The sequence below is a fragment of the Eptesicus fuscus genome, chromosome 5 (genome assembly GCF_027574615.1).
Source record: "Eptesicus fuscus isolate TK198812 chromosome 5, DD_ASM_mEF_20220401, whole genome shotgun sequence".
In the NCBI taxonomy this organism is placed as follows: domain Eukaryota; kingdom Metazoa; phylum Chordata; class Mammalia; order Chiroptera; family Vespertilionidae; genus Eptesicus; species Eptesicus fuscus.
The window spans coordinates 46,155,302-46,179,903 of NC_072477.1; the positions used below are offsets into that span (position 1 = coordinate 46,155,302).

At 39.6% G+C, this 24,602-nt stretch overlaps 1 protein-coding gene across 7 annotated transcripts in view; it reads left to right on the top strand.

Annotated features, from left to right (window-relative positions):
- The window catches only part of CSNK1G1 (casein kinase 1 gamma 1), a 147,344-nt gene that overhangs the window by 107,872 nt on the left and 14,870 nt on the right, over positions 1-24,602 (top strand). For 3 of the 7 annotated variants that reach the window (XM_054716148.1, XM_054716149.1, XM_054716150.1), the window contains exons 7-11: positions 637-722; positions 3,124-3,208; positions 3,480-3,628; positions 4,436-4,540; positions 15,176-15,286. In XM_054716148.1, coding sequence (XP_054572123.1) covers positions 637-722; positions 3,124-3,208; positions 3,480-3,628; positions 4,436-4,540; positions 15,176-15,286 — 536 coding nt within the window. Of the gene's footprint in view, positions 1-636; positions 723-3,123; positions 3,209-3,479; positions 3,629-4,435; positions 4,541-14,116; positions 14,287-15,175; positions 15,287-24,602 lie in introns of those variants that run through there. The other 4 variants (XM_054716153.1, XM_054716154.1, XM_054716152.1 and 1 more) reach the window with 3 other exon arrangements.

Consider the following 24,602-nt stretch of genomic DNA (forward strand, 5'->3'; position numbering starts at 1 on the left):
GTATATATATGCTCCCTGAATGCAGGAATCCTGTAAGGTGCCATACAGGGCACCTTAGTAATCAGTTTTAAATTTTTCTTAAGGTAGCTATGGAACATAGTACAAATAGAATGGAGCTGAGAGATTATACATTGATGTTCTATTATATGAAGTTAAAACTTGATATTAATTTTTATGACAAATAAAAAGCACGAGCCATGTATGCTAGGCATTCTGCAGCTTCTGTCTTCACAGGCCTACCCAAAATGGATGGTTTCAACAGCTTCAGCTGCTAGTCTGCTGCTCACCTTCTCTGATGGTAACCAAGGATAATTATAGCCCATACACTGAAAATAACATTTCATTTAAGATGTCTTACTTTCAGGAAGCTGACAGCATTGAGTGAAGGGTGGTTACTCACTGTTTAGTAATTTGGACTTGATTTTAGTTTAGGATTTGCTCTTTTAATATTTACTTCTAGGTAGAGGAGCACACATTGTTTTTCTGTTTTGATCTAAAATACTATCCCTGATTTAGATAAAGAATTAGTAAGTGAGCCTTTCCAGAGCAGAAGAGTTACTGAACGGATGCTTGGTTTTTAGGGCCTTTGTACTTTATTAACTATAAATGTAATGTGTGATCTGTCTTCCTTTTTAGAGCAAAGCCGGAGGGATGATTTGGAAGCCCTGGGCCATATGTTCATGTATTTCCTTCGAGGCAGCCTGCCCTGGCAAGGACTCAAGGTATCCTTGAAAGTGCTCAGTGGAGGGCTTTGTTTCAATACTCAGTTGGTATTGAAGGGGTTGCTGATTTGATGTCTGCAAGAAGCACAAAGGGGATGATAGGCTACAGAGATGAGAAGCAAGGACTAGTTACATTAGTCTATATTGTAAATGCTCACCTGGGCTTTGGAAGCTCTGTTTTGCTCTCATTTGTCTTCTTCCCCATCTGAATCCTTCTTCCTTGTTTTTGGATTTTCCATAATCTCTTCCCTTGTTCCCTCCCAGCCTTGGCAGTGCTGCTTTCTTCTGTCAGTATGCCTCCTCCACTACCATTATGTAGCAAGATGAGTGTTCCCAGTGTGTTGGGGAATTTCTGGAACAAATTGATGACAGTAGCTGCTACACATTTTACCAGCAAGGCCAGCAGGGCTGGGTGTGTCCCTAAGGGGAACTGGAAATATTTGTTCATCCTATATAAGCTGAGTGCTCACCTAAACGAAAACAAAAATCCAGGTTTAATGTTGCTGTTCAAGTGTTTTATTGAATAAATGCCTATGCAGACAATAGTCATTCCTTGTGAACTATGTAGTTTAAATAGCCTTCTTTTGGTAGGTGTCAGTACAGTACATTTCTATTAGAGTTAATTATCTATAATAATCTATAATAATAAAAGCATAATATGCTAATTAGATCAGACATCCTTCCCGACGAAGCCCAGGTCCCAGGTGCCAGAGGGAAGCCGGTGCTGGCAGCCAGGGGAAGGAAGGCCTACTCTTGCATGAATTTCATGCATCGGGCCTCTAGTTAATTATAAATATTACCATTATAATGATTCTGTCCTTTTTGCTGTAGACTAGAAAATGCTAAGCTTCTAACCCATGCTAAATTCCATTAATTAAATGTGAGACATATTTTTGAGCTGTAAATTATATCAACATGGCCCTTGCTCGTTTGGTTCAGTGGATAGAGCATTGACCTGCAGACTGAAAGGTCCCAGGTTCCATTACTGTCAAGGGCACATGCCTGGGTTGCAGGCTCGATCCCCACTAGGGAGCGTGCAGGAGGCTGCTGATTGATGATTCTCTCTCATCATTGATATGTCTCTCTCTCTACCTTTCCCTTCCTCTCTAAAATCAATAAAAAATATATTTTTAAAAAATTATATCAACATGTTAGTATGGAAAGAAACTTAATCAAGTATGGAAAGAAACTTAATCAGTAGCTTTGGATACTTCACCACTCCAAAAGGGCAGAATGGTGGATTTTGCTGTGTCCTAGAACATGGTCCTAAAAAGTAAGGTTTCTACCCCTTCCCTTTGGGACGATATTTCTTTTCCCTTAACTTCCTCTCTTTAACATCTCCTCCATGGTCTTCTAGTCAAATATATCTTCTCATTAATATTGACAGTTGTCAAATAGTTTCACATCCTATTTGCTCATTGTATAGCCAAACAGTGCATTCATATATGTATTTTATTAATTGCTTCTTGAAACTTGCTCTCAGCCCATGAATCTTTTTAGTGATAGTTATAGATCTAAAATTTCTCCAATTTACTTTAGAACATTATTGCTTAAAGCTGGGTACAGCAGGCTAGGTAGAGCCTCAAGAGACTGCCTTGAGACCACATGATTGGTCCAAGCTCCAGGAGCCCTCTGTCTATAGTCCTGAGCAAACCAGACTTGTCTGCTTTGAGCCACTGACATATATCAGACCTATCTGTTAGCCATGCCTATCATAGATAACATTTTTTCCCTCTGGAACCTCACTGTAGAAAGACATTATTTTCTATTTCTTGATTTTTTTCAGTAAGTGTGATATAGAGCCATCTATCTATCTGCCCCCTCTTGGATTAGGAATATTTTTAATCTTATCATAGAGTTGATCTAAGGAGGGGAATACGGAATCATTTTTTTAAAAATTGATTCCAAAGAGAGAAAGGGAGAGAGAAAAAACATCTACTGGTTGCTTCCTGCACATGGATCGAACCCACAATCTGGTCATGTGCCCTGACCAGGAACCGAATCCATCACCTTTTAGTGTATGGGATGACACTCCAACCAACTGAGCCACGCCAGCCATGGCAAGGCTGAATTACTTTGATCCCCAGTGGCCATGGGAGATTACTAAGCTTCTGCAGTTCTGAAAATATTGCTACATGATATTTTAATTTTCTTATTCTGGCCACTTGTCTCATTGATGGTGTTTATCTGAGACTACTAAATATATTTTCAAGTAAATGTTCTAGAACACAGCAGATGTTACGTACATATTTAAATACATCATCTATACTACATTTCTTATTAGTGTGAGAAAAATAATTAAGAAAAATACCTAATAAATCCTGCCAGTTTAAGTGAAACAACCATTCTGTACCAAAACATACTGGACCTCTTTCCCAATAACTTTCTTTACTCTCTACAGGCTGATACATTAAAAGAGAGATATCAAAAAATTGGTGACACCAAAAGGAATACTCCCATTGAAGCACTCTGTGAAAACTTTCCAGGTGAGATGCTAAAAGGACACTCCAGTGAATGTGAATAAAGCTTTCAAGTAGGTGAAGATTATGACTTGGGATCTCTAGATAAAGGTGCTCCCCAGAAAACTTAGTTTCTTTTATTGTTATTTAGCCCAAGATAGGTTATGTCACTTTCATTTGGTCCATAAAGGAAATACCGTGTCAAACAGCCTGTACAATATTCCTTGCTTGGCCCAGAGCTTCTGCCCATGTGAAGCATTCAGTTAATGAGCGTGGCCTTTCACCTCTTTCCTAACAGAGGAGATGGCAACCTACCTGCGATATGTCAGGCGATTAGACTTCTTTGAAAAACCTGACTATGAGTATTTACGGACCCTCTTCACAGACCTCTTTGAAAGGAAAGGTTACACCTTTGACTACGCCTACGATTGGGTCGGGAGGCCAATTGTGAGTATCCTTTGTATCTACCTCCTCACCTCAGGCCAGCACTACCTCATTCCTTTTCTTGCCAGACTTTCTGCTTAAAGCTATGGTGGGAAAGCATTCCTTTGACTGTAGATTTTACAGTTACCAACATTTTCAGGATGATGCCATAGATTGCTCTTACTAGAGTTAGGAAGTGGGAGTAACTCCCTTTATATGTTTTTAGGGTTATTACCAGTATGTCATAAGAGACCAGAAGTTAAGCCAGTTTTTTTAAAAAATGTATTTTTATTGATTTCAGAGAGGAAGGGAGAGAGAATGATGAAAGAGAATCGGCTGCCTCCTGCGCGCCCCCTACTGGGGTTCGAGCCCACAACCCGGGCATGTGCCCTTGACCAAAATCAAGCCCGGGTCCCTTCAGTCCGCAGCCAGTTTTTAAGAAGAATTTTCATTTGAATGATACAGAAGCTGGTGCTACATAAGATGTTAAGGTGCTTGACTTCTGTAGGGTTGTAACCTAGCACCATAGGACACTTTTGAATTTGCTCTTCTGGCCAGGGGTCACAGGGCACGAGAGCATGCTAACAGACATCACTGCAGGATGTTTTTTTATTTTCAAAGGTAAGCTACTCTCCAATGAAGTGTTGAGGACCAAGCTGCATCCCTTTTGCAGATAAGCAAACAGAGAAGACAAGAAGACCTTGAAACTGCCCTTGGTGGCTGAAAATAATAATTACTACTATTCTAGTAGAATTTGAATGATGCTGTCCTTTGCAGAGGCATTAAGTTGGACCTGTTTTCTCCATTTGACTTTGTGTTATATTTTTCCAGCCTACTCCAGTAGGGTCAGTTCATGTAGATTCTGGTGCATCTGCAATAACTCGAGAAAGCCACACACACAGGGATCGGCCATCACAACAGCCTCTACGAAATCAGGTGTGTTGGACCTTCATTGTTTCAGACATTCCCTTTATTTGTGGCTAATGTTAACACCCAAATTCTTCAGCTTCTCTACTTAAGTGTACATATTGAAATTAAAGACAAAGGCCTTGCCAGTTTTCACTGGTGTGGTGTGGCATTCTAGCATCCCTCAGAGTTTGTGTAATGGCACTGAGATGTAGCCAGGTGCCTTACAGTAAGCATCCATTCTAGAGAATCTGGTCCTGTCGAATCTGGTGGCTGAAAGGACCTACTAGACATACAGGATGTACAGGCTAGCCCACTTTGGGTCTCATCGACACTCCAGTGTGCAGCTCTTGCCAATGCTGGTTTTTCCTTGCTGATTAGGAAGGATGGGTAATTTGGACTTCCAGCTGTGACCTGGGAATGAACTGGCACCTCCATTCCACTTCTGTCCTTGTACCAAGGCTAACTCTAGAATTATGAATGAAGACTCAGCCTTGCTTTAGGCCACTTCACAGAAGGCCATGTCATCTCTCTTTCAATGTTCATGGTTTGGGAAACTAGTGGTCTGGATGAGAGGCTTCTCTTAGCCTAAAGACAGAGGAGGCAAGCACATACACAAAAATGAATTTGACAACATTTAAAGAAAGGAGAAACTGATTGGGAAGTGAGTATAATGATTATCTTTATATCATAATATATTGCTAAAAGAAAAATGAGGACCCCAGTAGGCAAATAAACAGAATAATAAATAAGTAAACATATACATGTGTGCTTGCACACCCACACACATATAATCATTATCACCTATCAAATTAGTTTGTTTCCCCTCCTAACCTCACTTTTTTATATTCACAGATGCTTTTACAATAAAATAACAACCACACTTACCATCTCACAGATGCAAATGTGTAAGAACATAGGTTAAAAATCGCATATAGAAATAATACACACATATGTACAGTGAAGTACATACAAAATATAGATAGACTCACCAATAAGTCCATACTCTTGGCAAATGTGTGGCTTGGTGGTTAAGGAAAAAAATTTATAAAGGGGGGAAATTATGTAGTAGATCGTAGGTAAGAAAAAAAGATGGGGTTTAGCAAACTCTGTACCCTAATTGGGTCCATAGTTACATGCTTTGATCAAAGTAGTTGGCTAAGAATTGCAATTTGGTTGAATTCTGTTAACAACACAGTACTATTGACCTCTCCTGCCCCCTTTCTTAAAAAAACATAGTTGAGTACACAGTTAAACTGACACTCTCATACATTGCTCTTGACTTTGCAAATTGTTACAAATACTCCAGAAAGTAATTTGATAAAGTTGCTGTCCTCTCTGATAGAATAATCTTTATTCTTGGAATCAATCATAATTAAACAACCCAAGATATAGATTAAGTTTTGTGTATAAAACTGTCACAATGTCATTTAAAGTAAAGTTTTAGAAATGACCCACCTATCCATATATAAGGGAATAATTATGGATCCATCTCAAATCCTTTATCAAATACACTGGGTTATAATCAAGTGGCTTGTAAATATTATATAGTCACTTAAAAGAATATTTAGGAAAACGTGTAGCAATCTGAAAATGTTTATGGTTTGTATAATGAGGAAATCAGAATACTAAATTAGAAGTGCCTCAAAATTTCCCCTCAGGGGAAGGGAAGATGAGTGAATCAGTGGGAAGAGGTAATGCCAAAGTATTAACAGAATTAGTGTTGGAAGAGGTAGTGTGGATATTTTTCTAAACTATTCTATAATGAAGTTATATTACCTTGTAATGAAAATGCATTTATTGAAGCTTACCTTTAAAAAAAGAAAACGCATTTAAATAGAAAAGATATGGAAAAATAAATAAGTAATTTAAGTAGTCAGTGAAGTCTAATCAACATATCTGCCTGCTCACGTTTTTTTGAATATTTGAAAACTAAAACATGTGTGTTCCTTTGGTTTCCCTGGTCTTTTCTTCAGTGAATTCATAATCAGAGCTGCTGTTTTACTTTTTTTTTTTTAAATATATATTTTATTGATTTTTTACAGAGAGGAAGGGAGAGGGATAGAGAGGTAGAAACATTGATCAGCTGCCTCCTGCACACCCCCCACTGGGGATGCGCCCGCAACCAAGGCACATGCCCCTGACCGGAATTGAACCTGGGACCCTCCAGTCCACAGGCCGATGCTCCATCCGCTGAGCCAAACCGGTTAGAGCCAGAGCTGCTGTTTTGAGTGGATTTTAAAAGTATGGGAACCAGAGATGGTTGAAAACTTCAATTGCCGGAGTAGAAAATGAGGTCATACCTAGTATCTGAGAAAGGACAGTGAATTTCAATGTGAATTTCACTTTTAACTGAAATGTCATTAAACTAGTGTATGTAATTAGGAAATCTCATCTGAAAGGTGATAAGCTTGGTTTTGAAGAGTTTAATCTAAAGAGCTCTGATTTTTCCCCCCTTGCAGGATTTGTAGAATCCCATGGCTGCTGAGGGATTGAAATTCCCCATATTAATGCAAATTTTACACCTCCTTCCCAGCAGGATTCTGAATCCTTGCTGGGTAGATTTATTTCTGCCCTGTGCACTGTAGGCAAATGGATTTCTAGTGTCTGTTAAGCCTTTACACTGTGTTTAGTTTGTGGTCTCATCTTATATTCCATCACTAGTGTTGTTTTCTTAGGCTTTTTTTTTAAATTACAACTAAATAAGTCCCTTTTATGACTTTAGGGATTGAAAGCAGTATGACTTTTTATACTAATTCGCTTCAAGTTTTGAAATCAGAAAAGAAGAAAACAAAATCTCTCCTTGAGAGAGATTGAAAGTTACTAACTTTACTTTAAAGGTGACAATGAATATGTTTTTCAGCAACTTTGACTCAGTAAATCTGAGGACCTACTATGTGAAAGTATGTCCTGGGGATACCAGGGTAAGTAGGGTCCTTGTCTTCAAAGAACTGACAAACAGATAAGCCAAGGAGCCAGATAACTACAACAGAAGGCAGAACAGATAAGGTTCCCAAGTCACAAATTAGCATCATCAGGGGTTGGAAAAAGGAGACATCCAGTCTGAGCATGACAAAGAGTTTCATGAAAGAAGCTGTATTTGAAATGCTCTTAGGAGAATTAAGTAGAAATGAAAGTTATTTCAAGCAAAAAGGGAAATCTGAGGAACAGCAAATTACCTAGTTCCATTCTGCTAAAATACATGGTGTGATTAAGGAGACAGTCTAGGAAAGTAGGTTGGAGCCATTTAATGAAGCTCCTGGAATGCTGGGCTGTGGTAGGAATTAAGTACTAAAGGTTTTGGAACAGAGGAATGATATGATCAAAACTTTACTTTAGAAATCTTTTGACACAGAAAGTAGTAATAGCCTGGCAGCCAGCATGCAAACCAATCAGAAGACAATGAGCTCCCTTGAAAGGTAAAGGGGCCATTGATGGCCTGTAGTAGAAAAGTGATACAGGGATATAACCTACCAGAATTAGCAGCCCACATGTATGTCAGCGTTGAGGGGAGAAGGATGAGTCAGAGCTGTTTCTGGATAATTAGGAGGGTAGTGATACTATGTCTAGAAATGGGAAAGTTGGGGGAGAAACTTATTTGGAGTTGAATATAGGCATCTTTTTTTTTTTTAATATATTTTATTGATTTTTTTACAGAGAGGAAGAGAGAGGGATAGAGAGTTAGAAACATCGATGATAGAGAGACATCGATCAGCTGCCTCTTGCACAACCCCTACTGGGGATGTGCCTGCAACCAAGGTACATGCCCCTGACCGGAATCGAACCTGGGACCCTTGAGTCCGCAGGCCGACGCTCTATCCACTGAGCCAAACCGGTTTCGGCTAGGCATCTTTTTAAAAAATATATATATTTTTATTGAATTCGGAGAGGAAGGGAAAGGGAGATAGAAACATCAATAATGAGAGAGAATCATTGATTGGCTGCCTCTTGCACACCCCCTACTGGGGATCGAGCCCACAACCCGGGCAGGTGCCCTCGACTGGAATCAAACCTGGGACCCTTCAGTCTGTAGGCCAACGCTCTATCCACTAAGCCAAACCAGCTAGGGCAAATTTAGGCATCTTAAGTTTAAAATACTAGCGGTGCATTCCAGCTGAAGATGGCTAATAGGCAGAGGATGGCTCTTGAAAAAAAACAAAACAAAAAAAGAGAGCTATTTGGGAATCAAGGCATGGACATGACATTGATGATAATGCCTAAAGAGCCTCCTGGGTAAATCTGCCCATCAATTGTGTGGTAGAGGAGTGAGCGTGGGGGTTAACAGGCTCTGTTTGGTTCCATACTTAGAGTAGGAGGAGAAAGTGGAGGAGCTCAGAACTTGATTATAGCTTATCCCAAGACTGTGGCCATAGAATATTCAACCTTTTGGGGGCCTCTCTCAAATACAAGTCTTGTAAGGCAGAGATTTTTTTGTTGTTTTATTTGCTACTATATCTCTAATACATAAAACAATGTCTGGAATTTTAGGCACTTGATAATTGTTTGAATGAATGAATGGATCTATCAAATGAGCATAAATTAAATCAGATTTTTGCTTAAAATATAGATTTTTATTTAATCTCACATGAAAAATAAATTTGAAAATTTTCTTCCTACTTGTTTTCTATTTCTACAAAGAGATATTCTGCCTTACTTGGTAGCCAGAACAGGGCTGGATTGTATGCTTAAGGGAAAAGGTTTAAAAAAACACAGCAGGTTCTTGCTGCAAAATAAGTTCAGGCATTTGTGTTAGTTCTCCATCACAACGAGAATTTTCAGGGAGAAATTACTTTGCTGGTTGTAGGTATATTGACTGAGTTCTCTTTGGTTCCTAGGTACACTAGTAGACCCCAAATGGAGCCTGCAACCCAGGCATGTATCCTGACCGGAAATCAAACCGTGACCTCCTGGTTCATAGCTTGATGCTCAACCACTGAGCCACACTGCCCAGGCTATTAAAATAGTTTTAAAAGAAAATCCAACAGTGGTTGAATGTCAGCCCAGGGCACATGCCAGGGTTGTGGGCTTGATCCCCAGTAGGGGGAGTGCAGAAGGCAGCCAATTGATGATTCTCTCTCATCGTTGATGTTTCTATCTCTCTCCCTTCCTCTCTCTGAAATCAATAAAAACATATTTTTAAAGATTGTTTTTTTTAAAAAAAACTATTTTAATATCAGATGCTTAAAAACATTTTTTGAACATTCATTTTATCCAGCTAGAAAACTAATTAAATCATGAGGTTGGACAGAATAAATATTCCTGAAAGCTAGATCCAGTCAGAAAGATCCCAGTGGGTTACATGGAATAACCTCTGCCTGGTATAGGAAAATATGTTAAACACTAGAGACCCGGTTCACGAATTTGTGCATCAGTGGGGTCCCTCAGCCTGGCCTGTGGGATTGGGCCAAAACTGGCTCTCTGACATCCCCCGAGGGGTCCCGGATTTTGAGAGGGCACAGGCCAGGCCAAGGGACCCCACCAGTGCATGATCGGGGCCAGGGAGGGACCGTGGGAGGGCGTGTCTGGCCCATCTCGCTCAGTCCCGATTGGCTGGACCCCAGCAGCAAGCTAACCTACCAGTTGGAGCGTCTGCCCCCTGGTGGTCAGTGCACGTCATAGCGACTGGTTGACCGGTCAACTGTCTGCCCCCCCTGGTGGTCATTGCATGCCATAGCAAGTGGTTGAGTGGCCTTAGCATATAATTAGCATATTGCACTTTGATTGGTTGAACAGCCAACCAGACGATCAGACACTTAGCATATTAGGCTTTTATTATATAGGATAGAATATTGCATTAACTAGCCCAGACAGCATGGCTCAGTGGTTGAGCGTCAACCTATGAACCAGGAGATCATGGTTCAATTCCTAGTCAGGGCATATGCCTGGGTTGCATGCTTGATCCCCAGTGTGGGCGTGCAGGAGGCAGCTGACCAATGATTCTCTCTCATCATTGATATTTCTCTCCCTCTCCTTTCCTCTCTGAAATCAATAAAAAAATATTTTAAAAATATATTACATTCACTAGGATGTACAGGCTTCCTGCTCTTTCAGAACTTTAAGCATTTTCATCATTTCCTTAATAGAAGGAGCTTAATAGAAGGAAGTTTTTATTTTTGTTAAAGTATGTATTTAACCTTGCCAACTTTTTTTCATTTCATATCTAAGGTTTATTATATTCCCAAAATTTATTAAGGGGCTTCCTTTACCATTCTTCCTGCCCCATTCTTTCTTCCTCAGCTTACCCCACTACATTAAAAAAATTTTTTTTATCTTGGAAGTGTGGTAAGAGAGAGTATATAATCTAGTGTATTTGTTGCTAACCTTTGGTACTGTTCAGTCTCTATTCTTGTTTATTATAGTTGAAGACTATAAAATGAGGTCTAGAAGACTGGCAAGGGAGGCCAAAATGTCTGTATAGATGGCAACTTTTAACATATTTTGGGAGCAGTAAAGTGAAATAGATAAAATTATTTGTGAATGTAATAAAAAATTTTCAAAATAGCTTTATATAAAGAATAGGATTGAGTGATTTGTTTGCTACACAGGAGAAAGATGTTTTGCCTGCCTTTTGCTTTAGAACAGTGACTGTCTCCAATAAGAATTTGAGCCCTAGGCAGTTTGGCTCAGTGGATAGAGTGTCAGCCTGCGGAATGAAGGGTCCTGGGTTTCATTCTGGTCAAGGGCACATGCCCGGGCTGCTGGCTCGGTCCCCAATGGGGGGTGTTCAGGAGGCAGCCGATCGGTGCTTCTCTCTCATCATTGACATTTCTCTCTCTCTTTCCCTCTCCCTTCCTCTCTAAAATAAATTTAAAAACATATTTTTAAAAAGTGAATGTTCATGAGTCAATACTCAACCAACTGAGCTATACCAGCTAGGCTTTGAGTGATCTTAAGAGGGAAGGTTTTACGTGCCGATTTCCTCTTGGCTTCCTTAGCATAACTACTCCTGTGCTGATTAGGCCAAATCATCACCCTTATGTACACAGCATTGCCTAGAATACCTTTCAGGGGAAGGTACACTAGCAGAATACTGCAGTTATTGATATCCCTTGGTTTCATCTAGCTCCTAAACACTCAGTTGCCTTCTAAAAATGGCAAATGACCCTTTCTACTACATCAACTTTTAGATACCAATCCAAGCCCTTAAATTCCAGAAAAGAATAGCCATAGAGTTTGGCATTATGGTGAAAGGTAATTTCCGAAGTAATAGTCCCAGGTTCACGTTCACTTGGTTTTGTTGCTTTTAGAGGTTATAGAAGACTTTGGAAGGCAATAGTATGGTGCAGTGGTCGGCAAACTGCGGCTCTCGAGTTTGAGTTGACTAATGAGTTTACCGACCACTGGATAGGGGCTTAATCACAAGGAACAACAACAGCCTGTAATTATTGGAATCGAGAGTCTAGGTCAGTGGTCGGCAAACCGCGTCTCACGAGCCGCATGTGGCTCGCGAGCCACAGTTTGCAGACCACTAGTATGGTGCAATGATTTTTCCCTTTGTCACAAAGGAAACATTTATGAAGCAATGGAAACATTTATGAAGCAATTATATATTTTATTCCATCCCTGAAAACAACAACAATAAAAATGTCCACATCTAATAAGAAAGTAACAATTATTCCAAACTTCACCTAGCAATGGTATATAATTAATTTCTTAGCAATCGGGAATGTTAACATTATCTTTCTCTCGTTAAAAGATAAGTAGTACATTTCTTGATGGATAGAAATAGAGTGCCTTTTAGCCCTTTGAAAAATGTCTTTCTATTTTTTTAAAATATATTTTATTGATTTTTTACAGAGAGGAAGAGAGAGGGATAGAGAGTTAGAAACATCAATGAGAGAGAAACATCCATCAGCTGCCTCTTGCACACCCCCTACTGGGGATGTGCCCGCAACCAAGGTACATGCCCTTAACCGGAATCGAACCTGGGACCCTTGAGTCCGCAGGCCTACGCTCTATCTACTGAGCTAAACCGGTTTCGGCTGAAAAATGTCTTTCTATTTTGATTTAGACAAAAATCTTAATTCTTCTAACAACTAGTTTAGCTAGAATGAATATAAATAAGTACACAGCCCTGTGAATTGGATGGTGATATCAAACCAGACTTCTGATCAGGAATTTCTTTCCGTATGCCTCATTCACATGAATCAGAAGAATATCATCCTTATTGCTTTAGACCACACACTTTTTGTTTTGATAAAATGATCAATAAAACAAAATCTATGCAAAAAAAAAATAGAAAGAATTTTTCAATTTTATCTGCTTTATCAGTGGTTGAGTGTCATCCTATGAACCAGGAGGTCACGGTTCAATTCCCAGTCAGGGCACATGCCCGGGTTGTGGGCTCGATCCCCAGCGTGGGGCATGCAGGAGGCAGCCGATCAATGATTCTCTCTCATCATTGAGGTTTCTATCTCTCTCCCCGTCTCCCTTCCTCTCTCTAAAATCAATAAAAACATTTAAAAAATAAAAGGCAAAACAGCATTCATGAGAGAAGTAATTGCATTGAACTCAAAACAACACCCAATGGCTTATAAATGTCTTGATATTTTTTAAGCATTTAAATTTTTTGAGAACTGACAGTTCTGTATAGTAGTTTAGAAGCTTAAGTATTCTTCAGTATTACAAAAAAATAAAGTTATAGAGAGCACTGAAGAAGCTATCACTAATAGATATTAGTTAGAGATATTACTTATAATATTAGAAGAACAGATTTATCCCCAAAGCTCTAGTAGTGAGAATAAATGAAACTAAGTTCTCTGAGTTATATAAAATAGTTGATTGTGTTATTAACCAGTCTTATTTTGGAAAATGAAACATCTAAACCTCTGTTGATAGAAATCATTAGAGGGAGGGAGGTATATTTTGGGTAGCTTTTGATTCTCTCGAATGTGACTAGCAGTATAAAACTAAACCCCTCTTTTATATGAGTATATAACAAGCAAATTAATATAGCTGCCTTCTTACAGAATATGCTCATTCCCTGAGGAACCTCAGAAATCATGGCCAGGCCCTAGCTGGTTTGGCTCAGTGGATAGAGTATCAGACTGCGGACTGAAGGGTCCCTGGTTCGATTCCAGTCAAGGGTACATGCCTGGGTTGTGAGCTCAGGAGGCAGCCAGTCAATGATTCTCTCTCACCATTGATGTTTCTATCTCTCTGTCCCTCTCCCTGTCTCTCTGAATCAATAAAAAATATATATTAAAAAAATAAATAATGGCCAGGATCCTTTATAGTGCTGTTATCCATATGACTTCATGTTCCATTAACAAAGAAGATGAGTAAGTTATTGCGGGTATGTGAGGCTTTAAAAAATAATAAAAGCCTTTTGGTGACTTATAGGTTAGCTTTAACTCTTGACAACAGAAAGGGGAGAGTGAACATGGAGCCTTTAACCACTACTTAGTCACTCTTCCTTTGCTTTTTTATAGAATACAACATTTATAGTTATGAACATTTCTAAGATTTATAGAATTCTTACTGGTTTCATGCAGAGCAGCAATATCATATCTCAACTGCTGCTGCTGTTTACATCAGCAGCAATTAAAATTTGAATCCTAATCCCTCACTGCAGCCTCTCCAACTCCTCATTTTTCACTTTTGTAGAGCCTTAGGACTGATACAGCTCAGCATCATGATGTTAACATCTCCTCAGCCATCTGGCACAGGGGAAGAGGCACCTAAACAGATTGTTCAGAACAAAAATCACATATGAGCAAGATCAAAATACTGTGAAATCTAAAAAGCAGGTGAAGAGAATCTGAATGATACCAAAGGTGAATGCAGAACCCAACAAGGGTTTGAATGAAAAGCCTTCATTTTGATGGGAAAAGATCTGTCTTTAGCTTTCTAGGAGAAATAATTAATAGTGGAATAATTCATATCTAACTAAACTTTTTCTAATTCCAGACTAGAGACTGTTAACTAAAGGAATCAGGAAAACACTGTAGCCTTATTCCCCGCCTCCCCGCCCCCACCCCCACCCCCCGCTACCACCACCATTTTATATTCTTGACGTGTGAACCTGCTTTTAAAGAGATGCTTTGTTCATTCTTTTAGCTAAGAAAGCATGTTCCAGCCACTGCCACTGCTCATTTTGTCTGGGTTGAAGTCTCATGGAGGTTTGTGTTGAGAGTAGTGGGCTCCCTATTTAAGAAAAGGCATATTTTGATTCCTAATGCTAGGAATTTTCTGTATTGACTGTTGTCTATTTAGATTGTTCTTTAGTCAGTGAAATGGTTTATAAGTATGATTGTTCCTTTGTTCAACAGTCTTAACATTCTGAATTTGGTCTGCTTAGTGGCTATTGAAATTTTACTAATAGGGAAGCTAAAAGATGATGATTTCAGCTTTTGATTTATTTATTTTTTCCTCCTCTGGTGATTTCTTTCTTTTTCTTTCCTTTTTTTTTCTTTTTTTTTCTGTGACTGGGTGAGAGTGATGAGTTCAACTAGACTGTCAATAGACTGTCATGTATTGGCTCATTAGGCTGAAATGAATGTAGTCAAGCTAATTTTCCCCCAGTGCTTTGCAGCAGATGTTAATTTAAAATCCAAAACAAAAACAAACCCTCAGGAACACTAATGTACTTGATTGTGTTATTGCTTGCTGTTGCTTCACCTTTCCTTCCCTGTCTTGCTCTCATGCTTCCTAATGCCTGAGCAGACTGCATCATCAGAGCGCCGAGGAGAGTGGGAAATCCAGCCCAGCCGGCAGACCAATACCTCGTACCTGACGTCTCACTTGGCTGCAGACCGCCATGGGGGATCAGTGCAGGTACTTACTGCCTTTATTGCCTTTCCCTGGCTTTCCCAGCTTGGCTGGTAGAATGTTGGCTTGCTTCTGAAACTCAGGTTCCTTTAGAATGGAAACTTATAGCAAGGTTGAGGGTGCTTGCATAGGTAACTGAATATCTGTGTACTGATTTTCTGCCTGTGTGGACTTTTAGGAGTCACTTGTTAAGATGATTGCTGGTTATTGTCATTGACTAAGGAACATCTATATGGTTTCTGATACTAATTTCTGCTTAAACTAGTTCTATAACTTTGATCCACTAATGATAAACCATAAAAATAAGGTCAAGGTAGAAGTTCATTAGTGTCAAGTTGATGAAGTGTAAAGACTTGAAATGTATAAAATTAAGTATTTTGGGGGTAGAGGACTGCATATGTAGCTCATTCTATGATAATATGTGCCTTAGTGCATAACCTGAGAATGTTCATTAGTCCAAGTCAGCTGTTTCTGAGTCGGTGCCCTCGCAGTTGGGCTGTTTATTTTTCCTCCTGGAATACATGTGGTCTTGGAAAATTATTTCTGACTTCATTTGGACTGTTTTGAATCTCTATTCTCTCTAGTACTTAAGAAGTACTTGATCTGTAACTTTTCTTATGTCACTGTATTAATAATCTTAACAAAAATGTTTGTCTCATATTAAGTGACACCACCAATTAGGGCACACAAATGAACCCAGAGCTAACCAAATAGAAATTCTTATAAAGGGGTAGGTAAACCTTTTGCACATAGAAATGCATCTTGATAGGCTTGACTGTCTAGAATATGCTTTTACATGGAGTTGATTCACTAAAGTTAGGACACAGGAAATTAGGAGACAGCTTTGGCCCTCTTAAATCCTCATAAGAACATTTAGGTTAAAATGATGGATTAAAAACACAGATATACTCTCACTTCTCCTGAAACACACTAACAGAATGATAAAGCAATTTTTTAAAGTCATAAATTCATCTAAAAACGGAGAAAACCGAAGAGGAGGCAATAGCAACAAAATGTTGGAAGCTGGAAAGCAGATGGGCAGTTATTAAATGGCTTAGGATTCTCAAGAAAACTGAATCCTGTGCCAGGAGAAGGGAAAGCTGAGAACCTATTTACACTGGGGAATCCCCAAAAGGCTCAGAAGTTGGCCTTCTGTAAAGGGGATGTGGGTGTGGAGGGGCATGTGCTAATATAATGAAGACTGGTTAAAAGACTGGTCTCCTTCAGCAAAGACCAAATATATATTCTTTTATGTTATTCAAAGATTTATTCTTTAAAATGGCAAAATAAAGGGTCTCTGAATTAGGGGGTATTAGGCACATCTGGGGGCAGAATACCAGCCTGATAAAAAATGGAGATTAAATGAATATATGCATACTGACTGCCTGATTTCCCCTTTGAGTGCTTCAGAAGGCTGAGAGCCAGGTATATACCTTCCAGGCAGGAGATGGAGTTGGCTCTGAGGAATGTGACCAGCCCAAAAGAAAACATCTGGGGGTGAGGGCATGTATGGGTGTGGGGGGGGGGGGGACAATGGTAAGATATGTACACATATAATACCTCAATTAAAAAAAATGTCAAAAAAAAAGAAAACATCTGAGCATATTAACGAAATGGTTTTCCTACTGAAATGGCCCAGCCAAGTCATTCTGCAGTGAGATCCATATTTTAGAAGTCCCACCCCTGTACTCAAAGTGCCAGTTAACTTTGTACTCTCCCACTTTTACATATGAGTAGATAATTAAGGATTATCCAACTTCTGAGGAAAGCCTTTAATGTGATAGAGACCAAAGCAAACAACAGCAAAAAAAAAAAAAAATACACCTTATTATTAATATTATCAGAAACAAAAGATACTGCAACTGTGAAGCAAGGACAGGATGCTATTTTTAAAAGGAATATTCTCAGAGCAAACAAAAAAGCTCTTGGAAATTAAAAACATAATAAACAAAAAACTTTTATTCAATAGTTTAGAAGATAAAGTTGTGAGGAAGTCTCCCAGAAAGTAGAGCAAAGAGACAGAGAGGTGAAAAGAGAGTCCAGGAGGTCCAACTTCTATATAATGGGAGTTGCAGAGTGAATGAGAACAGAGAAAGTGGAGGGGAGGAAATAATTAACAAAATAACTTCCCAGAATTCATAGACTTGTTTCCAGATCAAAAGGGCGCCACAAGTTGCCCACCATAAATGAATGACAGAACCATACCAAGGTACATCATTGTGAAATTTCAGAACACCAAGGACAAAAGAGGAAATCCTTTAAGCTTCCAGAAAGAGAAAACAGTCATATGCAGAGAAAGGATCAGGATTTAGTATAGCTTCAAATTTCTGAATGGCAATACTGGAAGCTAGAAACCAAAGAATGATGCCTTTAGAATACTGAGGGAAAAATTATTTTCAACCTAGAATTCTGTACTTAGCCCGTCTGATTGGAAGCCTATCTAATAAAGGGGGAATATGCTAATTGACTGTCAAAGATGGCGCCCATAGCCAATAAAGATGGAATATGCTAATTGACTGTCATGCCCTCAAAGATGGTGGCACCCACAGCCAATAAGGAGGGAATATGCTAATTGAACACCACACCCTCAAAGATGGCGGCGCCCACAGCCTATCAGGAGGGAATATGCTAATTGATTGTCACTCCCTCAAAGATGGCAGCACCCACAGCCAATAAGGAGGGAATATGCTAATTAAATACCACGCCCTCAAAGATGGCGGCGCCCACAGCCAATAAGGAGGGAATATGCTAATTGATTGTCACGCCCTCAAAGATGGCAGCACCCACAGCCAATAAGGAGGGAATATGCTAATTAAATACCAAGCCCTCAAAGATGGCAGCGCCCAGTCCCTTCAGCCCCACTGGGCAGCAGGCGCATGGCAAGACCGGCCGAGGCACAGGTAAGCCTCAGATGGCGGCTGCCCAGCCACCCAGAGCCGGCCAAGGCTCAGGTAACCAGGGCTGGCTGAGGCTTGCGCTGCTGGCAGTGGCAGCAGCAGAGGTGTGATAGGGGCGTCGCCTTCCCCTGATCACTGGGTCGCCTCCATTCCCTGAGGGCTCCTGGACTGTGAGAGGGGGCAGGCCAGGCTGAAAGACCACACCCCTCCAGTGCATGAATTTTCATGCACCGGGCCTCTAGTATAGAATAAAGATGTTTGCAGAAATTTGTGGTCTCAAAAATTTTACTTACATGCACCCATTTATGAAAATGAGTGAGTAGACCAAGGAAGAGGAATAAATACATGGGATCCAGGAAACAAGAGATCTAACATAGACATAGCTGGTTTGGCTCAGTGAATAGAGTGTTGGTCTGCAGACCAAAGGGTCCCAGGTTCAATTCCGGTCAAGGGCAGATACCTTGGTTTCAGGCTCCTCCCCTGCCTGGGCCCTGGTCAGGGCATGTGCAGGAGGCAATCAATCAATGTGTTTCTCTCACATCGATATCTCTCTGTCTTTCCCTCTCTCTTGCACTGTCTCTAAAATCAATGGAAAAATATCCTCAGATGGGGATTAAAAAAATACATCTATCTATATATATATAAAAGGCTAATATGCTAAGAGTCCACTCGTCTGACCGGTCGCTGTGATGTGCACTGACCACCAGGGGGCAGACGCACAACCAGGAGCTGCCATGATGCCCACTGGCCATTTACAGAGAAACGGCACCACAAAGCAACACTTGGCTTCCCCCAAGTGGGACACAGGCCCCACCACCCTGGAGTGACAGCCCACCAAATCACAGCCAACACTGTTGAGACCCCATGGCGCAAAATGCGGCCCCCAGCCCAGCCTAGCCCGGAAACGGTGGTTGTGGGCGCTGGGTAATGACATCACGTAGCAATGCTCAGCTTCCTCTCCCTAGCAACAGGCCATTTAACAATAAACAGCACCATGAACCTGGGGCCCACAAGCAACGCTGGGCTTCCCCCAAGTGGGACACAGGCCCTGCCACCACCCTGGAGCGACACCCCACCAAATCACAGCCGATGCTGCCGAGACCCCATGGCACAAAATGCAGCCCACAGCCCAGCCCAGAAATGGTGGCTGTGGGCACCGTGTAATGACATCACGTAGCAACGCCCAGCTTCCTCTCCCTACCAACGACTAGCCTCCTTGCAGTTTCTTCAGCCCAGGAACACGACTTGCTTTATAGCCAGGTGGAAACATTTTACACTTTAACCAAATGTCTGTGAAGCGTTTTCCCGTGCCTCATCTCATTTGATTCTCATGGAAGTCCTGGAGTAGGTAGATAGGAGACTCAGTGGAATCCTATTTTCTTTTCATTAGCCGGAAAACGGAGATTTAGAAAGCTTAGAAACTTAACCCAACTGAAAAGAAGTAAGAAATGGTGGACCTTGAAAATGACTTCAGGTTTTCTCACTGCGCAGAATATAGTCAAACACTGCTATAGTTAGATATTTTACCCTTTGCTCTCCTTGTGTGATCTACAATGATAATCTGCTTCATGTTGATATTTACTGCTGTGTTGCTGACAATTACCTGAAAGAGAAGTTGGGTGCTTTACTGGGCTGGAAAAAGTTTAGCTAAATCAGAAGCAGGTCTAATTAAGCAAGTTTATTCTATATATATAAAAAGGCTAAGTTGACTCGTGCATGTGTGATACATATAAAGCTCTTGATGGCACCAATCGCACGTGTGTTTTGATCTGTCATTTTCGATGATGAATTTGGTTGACACTTCTATATAGAGAAAGGGCGAATAGCGATATTAAAATATTCTAATTAATTTCCTTTCAATGTGCATGAATTCGTGCACTGGGCCACTAGTAAATAAATAAAAATACTTGAGATGTGTATTTCACACTTAAGTCAGCATTATAAAAAAACAAAAAGAGAGAGAGATCTAACACAGAAGAGAAGGGACTCACCAGAATAATGGTAAAGTCAGAAGGTCCCAGGATAGGATAGCCTGTCCCAGACAGAGGTGGTCACAAGGCTTTCTGAGCAGTTTTACCAAAGGATGAATCAACTAGGATACCAATATGTCAGAATATTTTGAAAGTGTTTAGATAAATGACAGTGTGGTTAGAATTAGTGATTAACAACTAATGTATAAAATCTTGGTAAAAATAAAATTTAAAAGATAATTAACTTCAAGGAAAATAAATTATATAGGAATACTTCATAGCACAGTTGCAAATAGCGTTTAATAGTTATAATGGAAACACCAACAATTGAGCTAATCAAAATTACAGGATAAATTATTTAAAAAATTATAGGATAAATTATAATGGGAGAATAGGTGAATGGAAAAAGTGAATATAATGCCAAAAATGATTAATTAAGATGCATGTTGTTCAGAGATATGTAGGTAAAAAACAAAAGAATCAGCTATCAAGGAAGGGGGAAAGAGACAGCTGTTTTTCCTAATGATTCTTATAGAAATAGTTGATTCTTTACATAGTGTATTCATATAGCACTGATAAAATAAAATGTAACTAAAAATATATATACATATGTACACATTAGTTTTATCTATCACATTTGCAAAAAAAGTTTAATAGCCTATCCTTCTGTTGTTGAAATGTGAATTACAACTATTTTGTAGAGTAATTTATCAGTGTTTATTAGAATCTTAAACATCTACACTTTGTGATCCACTTAATCCAGTTTCAGATATATATCCCTCAGAAATGCCCAGATACTAAAGATACATGTTGTAGAATCTAGATCACGGCTGTTAAAAGAAATATGAGTCACTTTTGTAATTTAAAATTTCCTAGTAATCAGATTAAAAAAGTAAAAAGAGCCCTAGCTGGTTTGGCTCAGTGGATAGAGCGTCAGCCTGAGGACTGAAGGGTCCTGGGTTCGATTCCGGTCTAGGGCACATGCCAGGGTTGCAGGCTCTATCCCCAGTAGAGGGCGTGGAAGAGGCAGCCAATCAATGATTCTTTCTCATCACTGATGTTTCTATCTTTCCTTCTCCCTTCCTCTCTGAAATCAATAAAAATATATTTTTTTAAATGTAAAAAGAAACAGGTGAAACTAACTTTAATAATACATTTAACACAGTATATTTAAATAAGTCAACATGTAGTCATTAAAAATATTAGAAATATTTTACCTTTTTAAAACTAAGTTTTTGAAATCTAGCATGTAGTTTACTCTTACATCCATATTAAGAGCAAACATCTTAATTTGGACTAGCCACATTTTAGTAGTCACTAAATACAGTAGCTACTATGTGGCTAGTAGCTACTGTATTAAACAGTGCAGCTCTAGAATGTTTATTGCTGGCTTGTTTCTAATACCAGAAAATCATGCTTAGCCTAACCTTGATGACCTGCAGATACCATGACCTACCCAGTAGGGAGTGCAGAACTCTGAGAAGTTTGCTCTGATGAAGCATACGGACACTCCCATTCCAACTTACTTAATAGGCAAACCCCTATGGCCCCCATCCTCCCAATATTTCCATAGCTTTTCCATGTGTAGAGGCCCAAATTCAAGAAGACAGTATATTTTTCTCTTTCAAAAAGATGACTCTAAAGTTGTTTAAAACATATAGGAAATATCTATACATATGTGAGACCAAGGAAGGGCCTGAGACTTAAGAATGACATTTAAGATTTAGTCATTATTTGTTTTGCTCAAATATTTATAATTTTTAATTATTTACAATTCTTGTTAAGGTCAGTATTATAGATAGTGAAACTTAAGTAGAGAATTACCAAGTATATTAGTTGTGAGAAATAGGATTGAAATGTTGATTATCAGCTAAAGCACTTCTTCCTTTGGTGCACAGCTCTGATTTTTCTCCACATTAATATTTTGAAAAATGGGGACTAATAACTCAAATTTTTTAGACTCCCAAAAGAGATATTACCAATATTAAGGACTAAAGTTCAAAATAGTACTTCACCTTAGTCTCTTTCATAAATAATCCCATAGATATTAATTATTTTGTTCTTGTGTGATATAGGCAGAGAAATGTTGGATTAATTTTAATAGTGATTACAGCAAAATAAATGTCAGTATTCCAGATATAGAAATAAAGTTTAGCCCAGCCGGGTGTGGCTCAGCGGGTGAGCGTCGACCCAGGAATCATGAGGTCACTGCTTCAATTTCCTGGTTAGGGCACATGCCGGGTTTTGGGCTCGATCCCCAGTAGAGAACATGCAAGAGGTAGCTGGTTGATGATTCTTTCTCATCATTGACATTTCTCTCTCTCCTTCTCCCTTCCTCTCTGAAATCAATAAAAACATATTTTTTTTAGCCCTAGTCAGTTTGGCTCAGTAGATAGAGTATCAACCTGCAAACCAAAGGGTCCCAGGTTCAATTCCAGGGCACATACCTCGGTTGCAGGCTCACAGGCCTGGGCCCTGGTTGGGGCTTGTGCAGGAGGCAGCCAATTGATGTGTTTCTCTCACATTGATATTTTTCTCTGTCTTTCCCTCTCTCTTCCATTCTCTCTAAAAATCAATGGAAAAATATCCTCAGGTAAGGATTAAACAACAACAACAACAACAAAACATTTTTTAAAAGAAATAGTTTACTTAAAAATTCAATATAAAAATATAAAAATGATATTGTTTAGAATACTAATAATTCATTATATTCAAAAGGTTATTTATAATTTTTCAAATTGTTTTTGCTCTGTATCATTGTGCTCAGCTTAGTAATTATGAAGTTGATAGGACCAACGTGATTGACATAGTCTAACAGTTAAAAAACAAGGCTCACAGAGGATGTTGTGGTAGAGCTAAGCCTGGAATCCAGCTCTTCGGTCACCTACACTAGTGTTTTTTCCACTGCACATATAGGCAGCAGTTCAGTGGTTTAACAAACTGTAGCTCAATCCTGAAATAATTTTGTGGATGCTCTGAGGCCCAGATTGATTCCCAAAGTGCAATTAAATTTAAGGCTGGACAACTGGTATTAAGGTTCCCATTTGTGCCTGATTCATTTGAGACCAGGTTCTCATTGATACAGACAACTGTCTAGTCTGTAAAGTGAGGATAACCTCTCCCTTTGATTGTGTTTATGTCCTTAACCTAGATTAACAAATGATTAAGATTTTGTCATATTTGCTTTAATTCTGTATGAGGGGTTGAGGGAGGCAGGGCGAGTGTTCCACTAAACTATTTAAATGTCATTACATTTATCTCAGAATACTTCAGCCTACATCTCCTAAGAACAGAAACATTCTCTTGTGTAACCGGTAACACCATTTTATAGCCAAGAAAATTAATAATAATTCCATAATATCTAATGTATAGTACATGTCACATTTCCCCCAATTGTCCCCAAAATTAATTTTACTGTGTTTCAGATTTCATCAAGGTTTGTACATTGCATTTGGTTGTTATGCCTCTTTTTAAAATATATATATATTTTATTGATTTTTTTTACACAGAGGAAGGGAGAGGGATAGAGAGCTAGAAACATTGATGAGAGAGAAACATCGATCAGCTGCCTCCTGCACACCTCCTACTGGGGATGTGCCCGCAACCAAGGTACATGCCCTTGACCAGAATCAAACCCGGGACCCTTCAGTCCGCAGGCCGACGCTCTATCCACTGAGCCAAACCGGTCGGAGCTGTTATGCCTCTTCAGTCTCTTTCAATTTCTTGGCCTCTGAATTCTTAATCTCTTTTAATCTGTAACAGTCATCCGTCTTAAGAAAAAAATATATATATATCTTTTTTTTAAGACGTCTTTTTTTGAAGAGTCCAGTCTTTTTGTCCTATAGAATGGTCCCACATTTTGGATTTGTCCATTTGTTTCCATCATACTTAGATTCAGATAAAACTTTTTTTTGCAAGAATACTACATAGATAATGTTGTATAGTATTTATTATATCACTAGAGGCCCAGTGCACGGATTTGTACACTAGTAGGGTCCCTCAGCCTGGCCTGTGGGATCGAAACTGGCTCTCTGACATCCCCTGAGGGGTCCCAGATTGTGAGAGGGTGCAGACCAGGCCGAGGGACCCCACCAGTGCACAAATCCATGCACAGGGCCTCTAGTATGCATATAAGATCTTTGGATAATCTCTTCCTGCCCTCCCCTCTCCCCCCTTCCCTCTGAGATGCATCAGTCTGTCCCATGTTTCCATGCCTGTGGTTTCTGCTCCTGCGTTGAGTGTCTGCCCCCTGGTGATCAGTGCAAGTCATAGCTACTGGTTGGATGGTCGAATGGTCAGGCAGTCGCTTAGGCTTTTATATATATAGATGTCAGGAGATAAATAATATCGGATGGTTCCATTAAGCAGAGATGCTAAATTGGATCCCTAGCAGAAATGTGGGTCTCCCTTGGGTAAGTCCAAATTTAATGTTGTAGGTTTCTTTAACTGTACAAC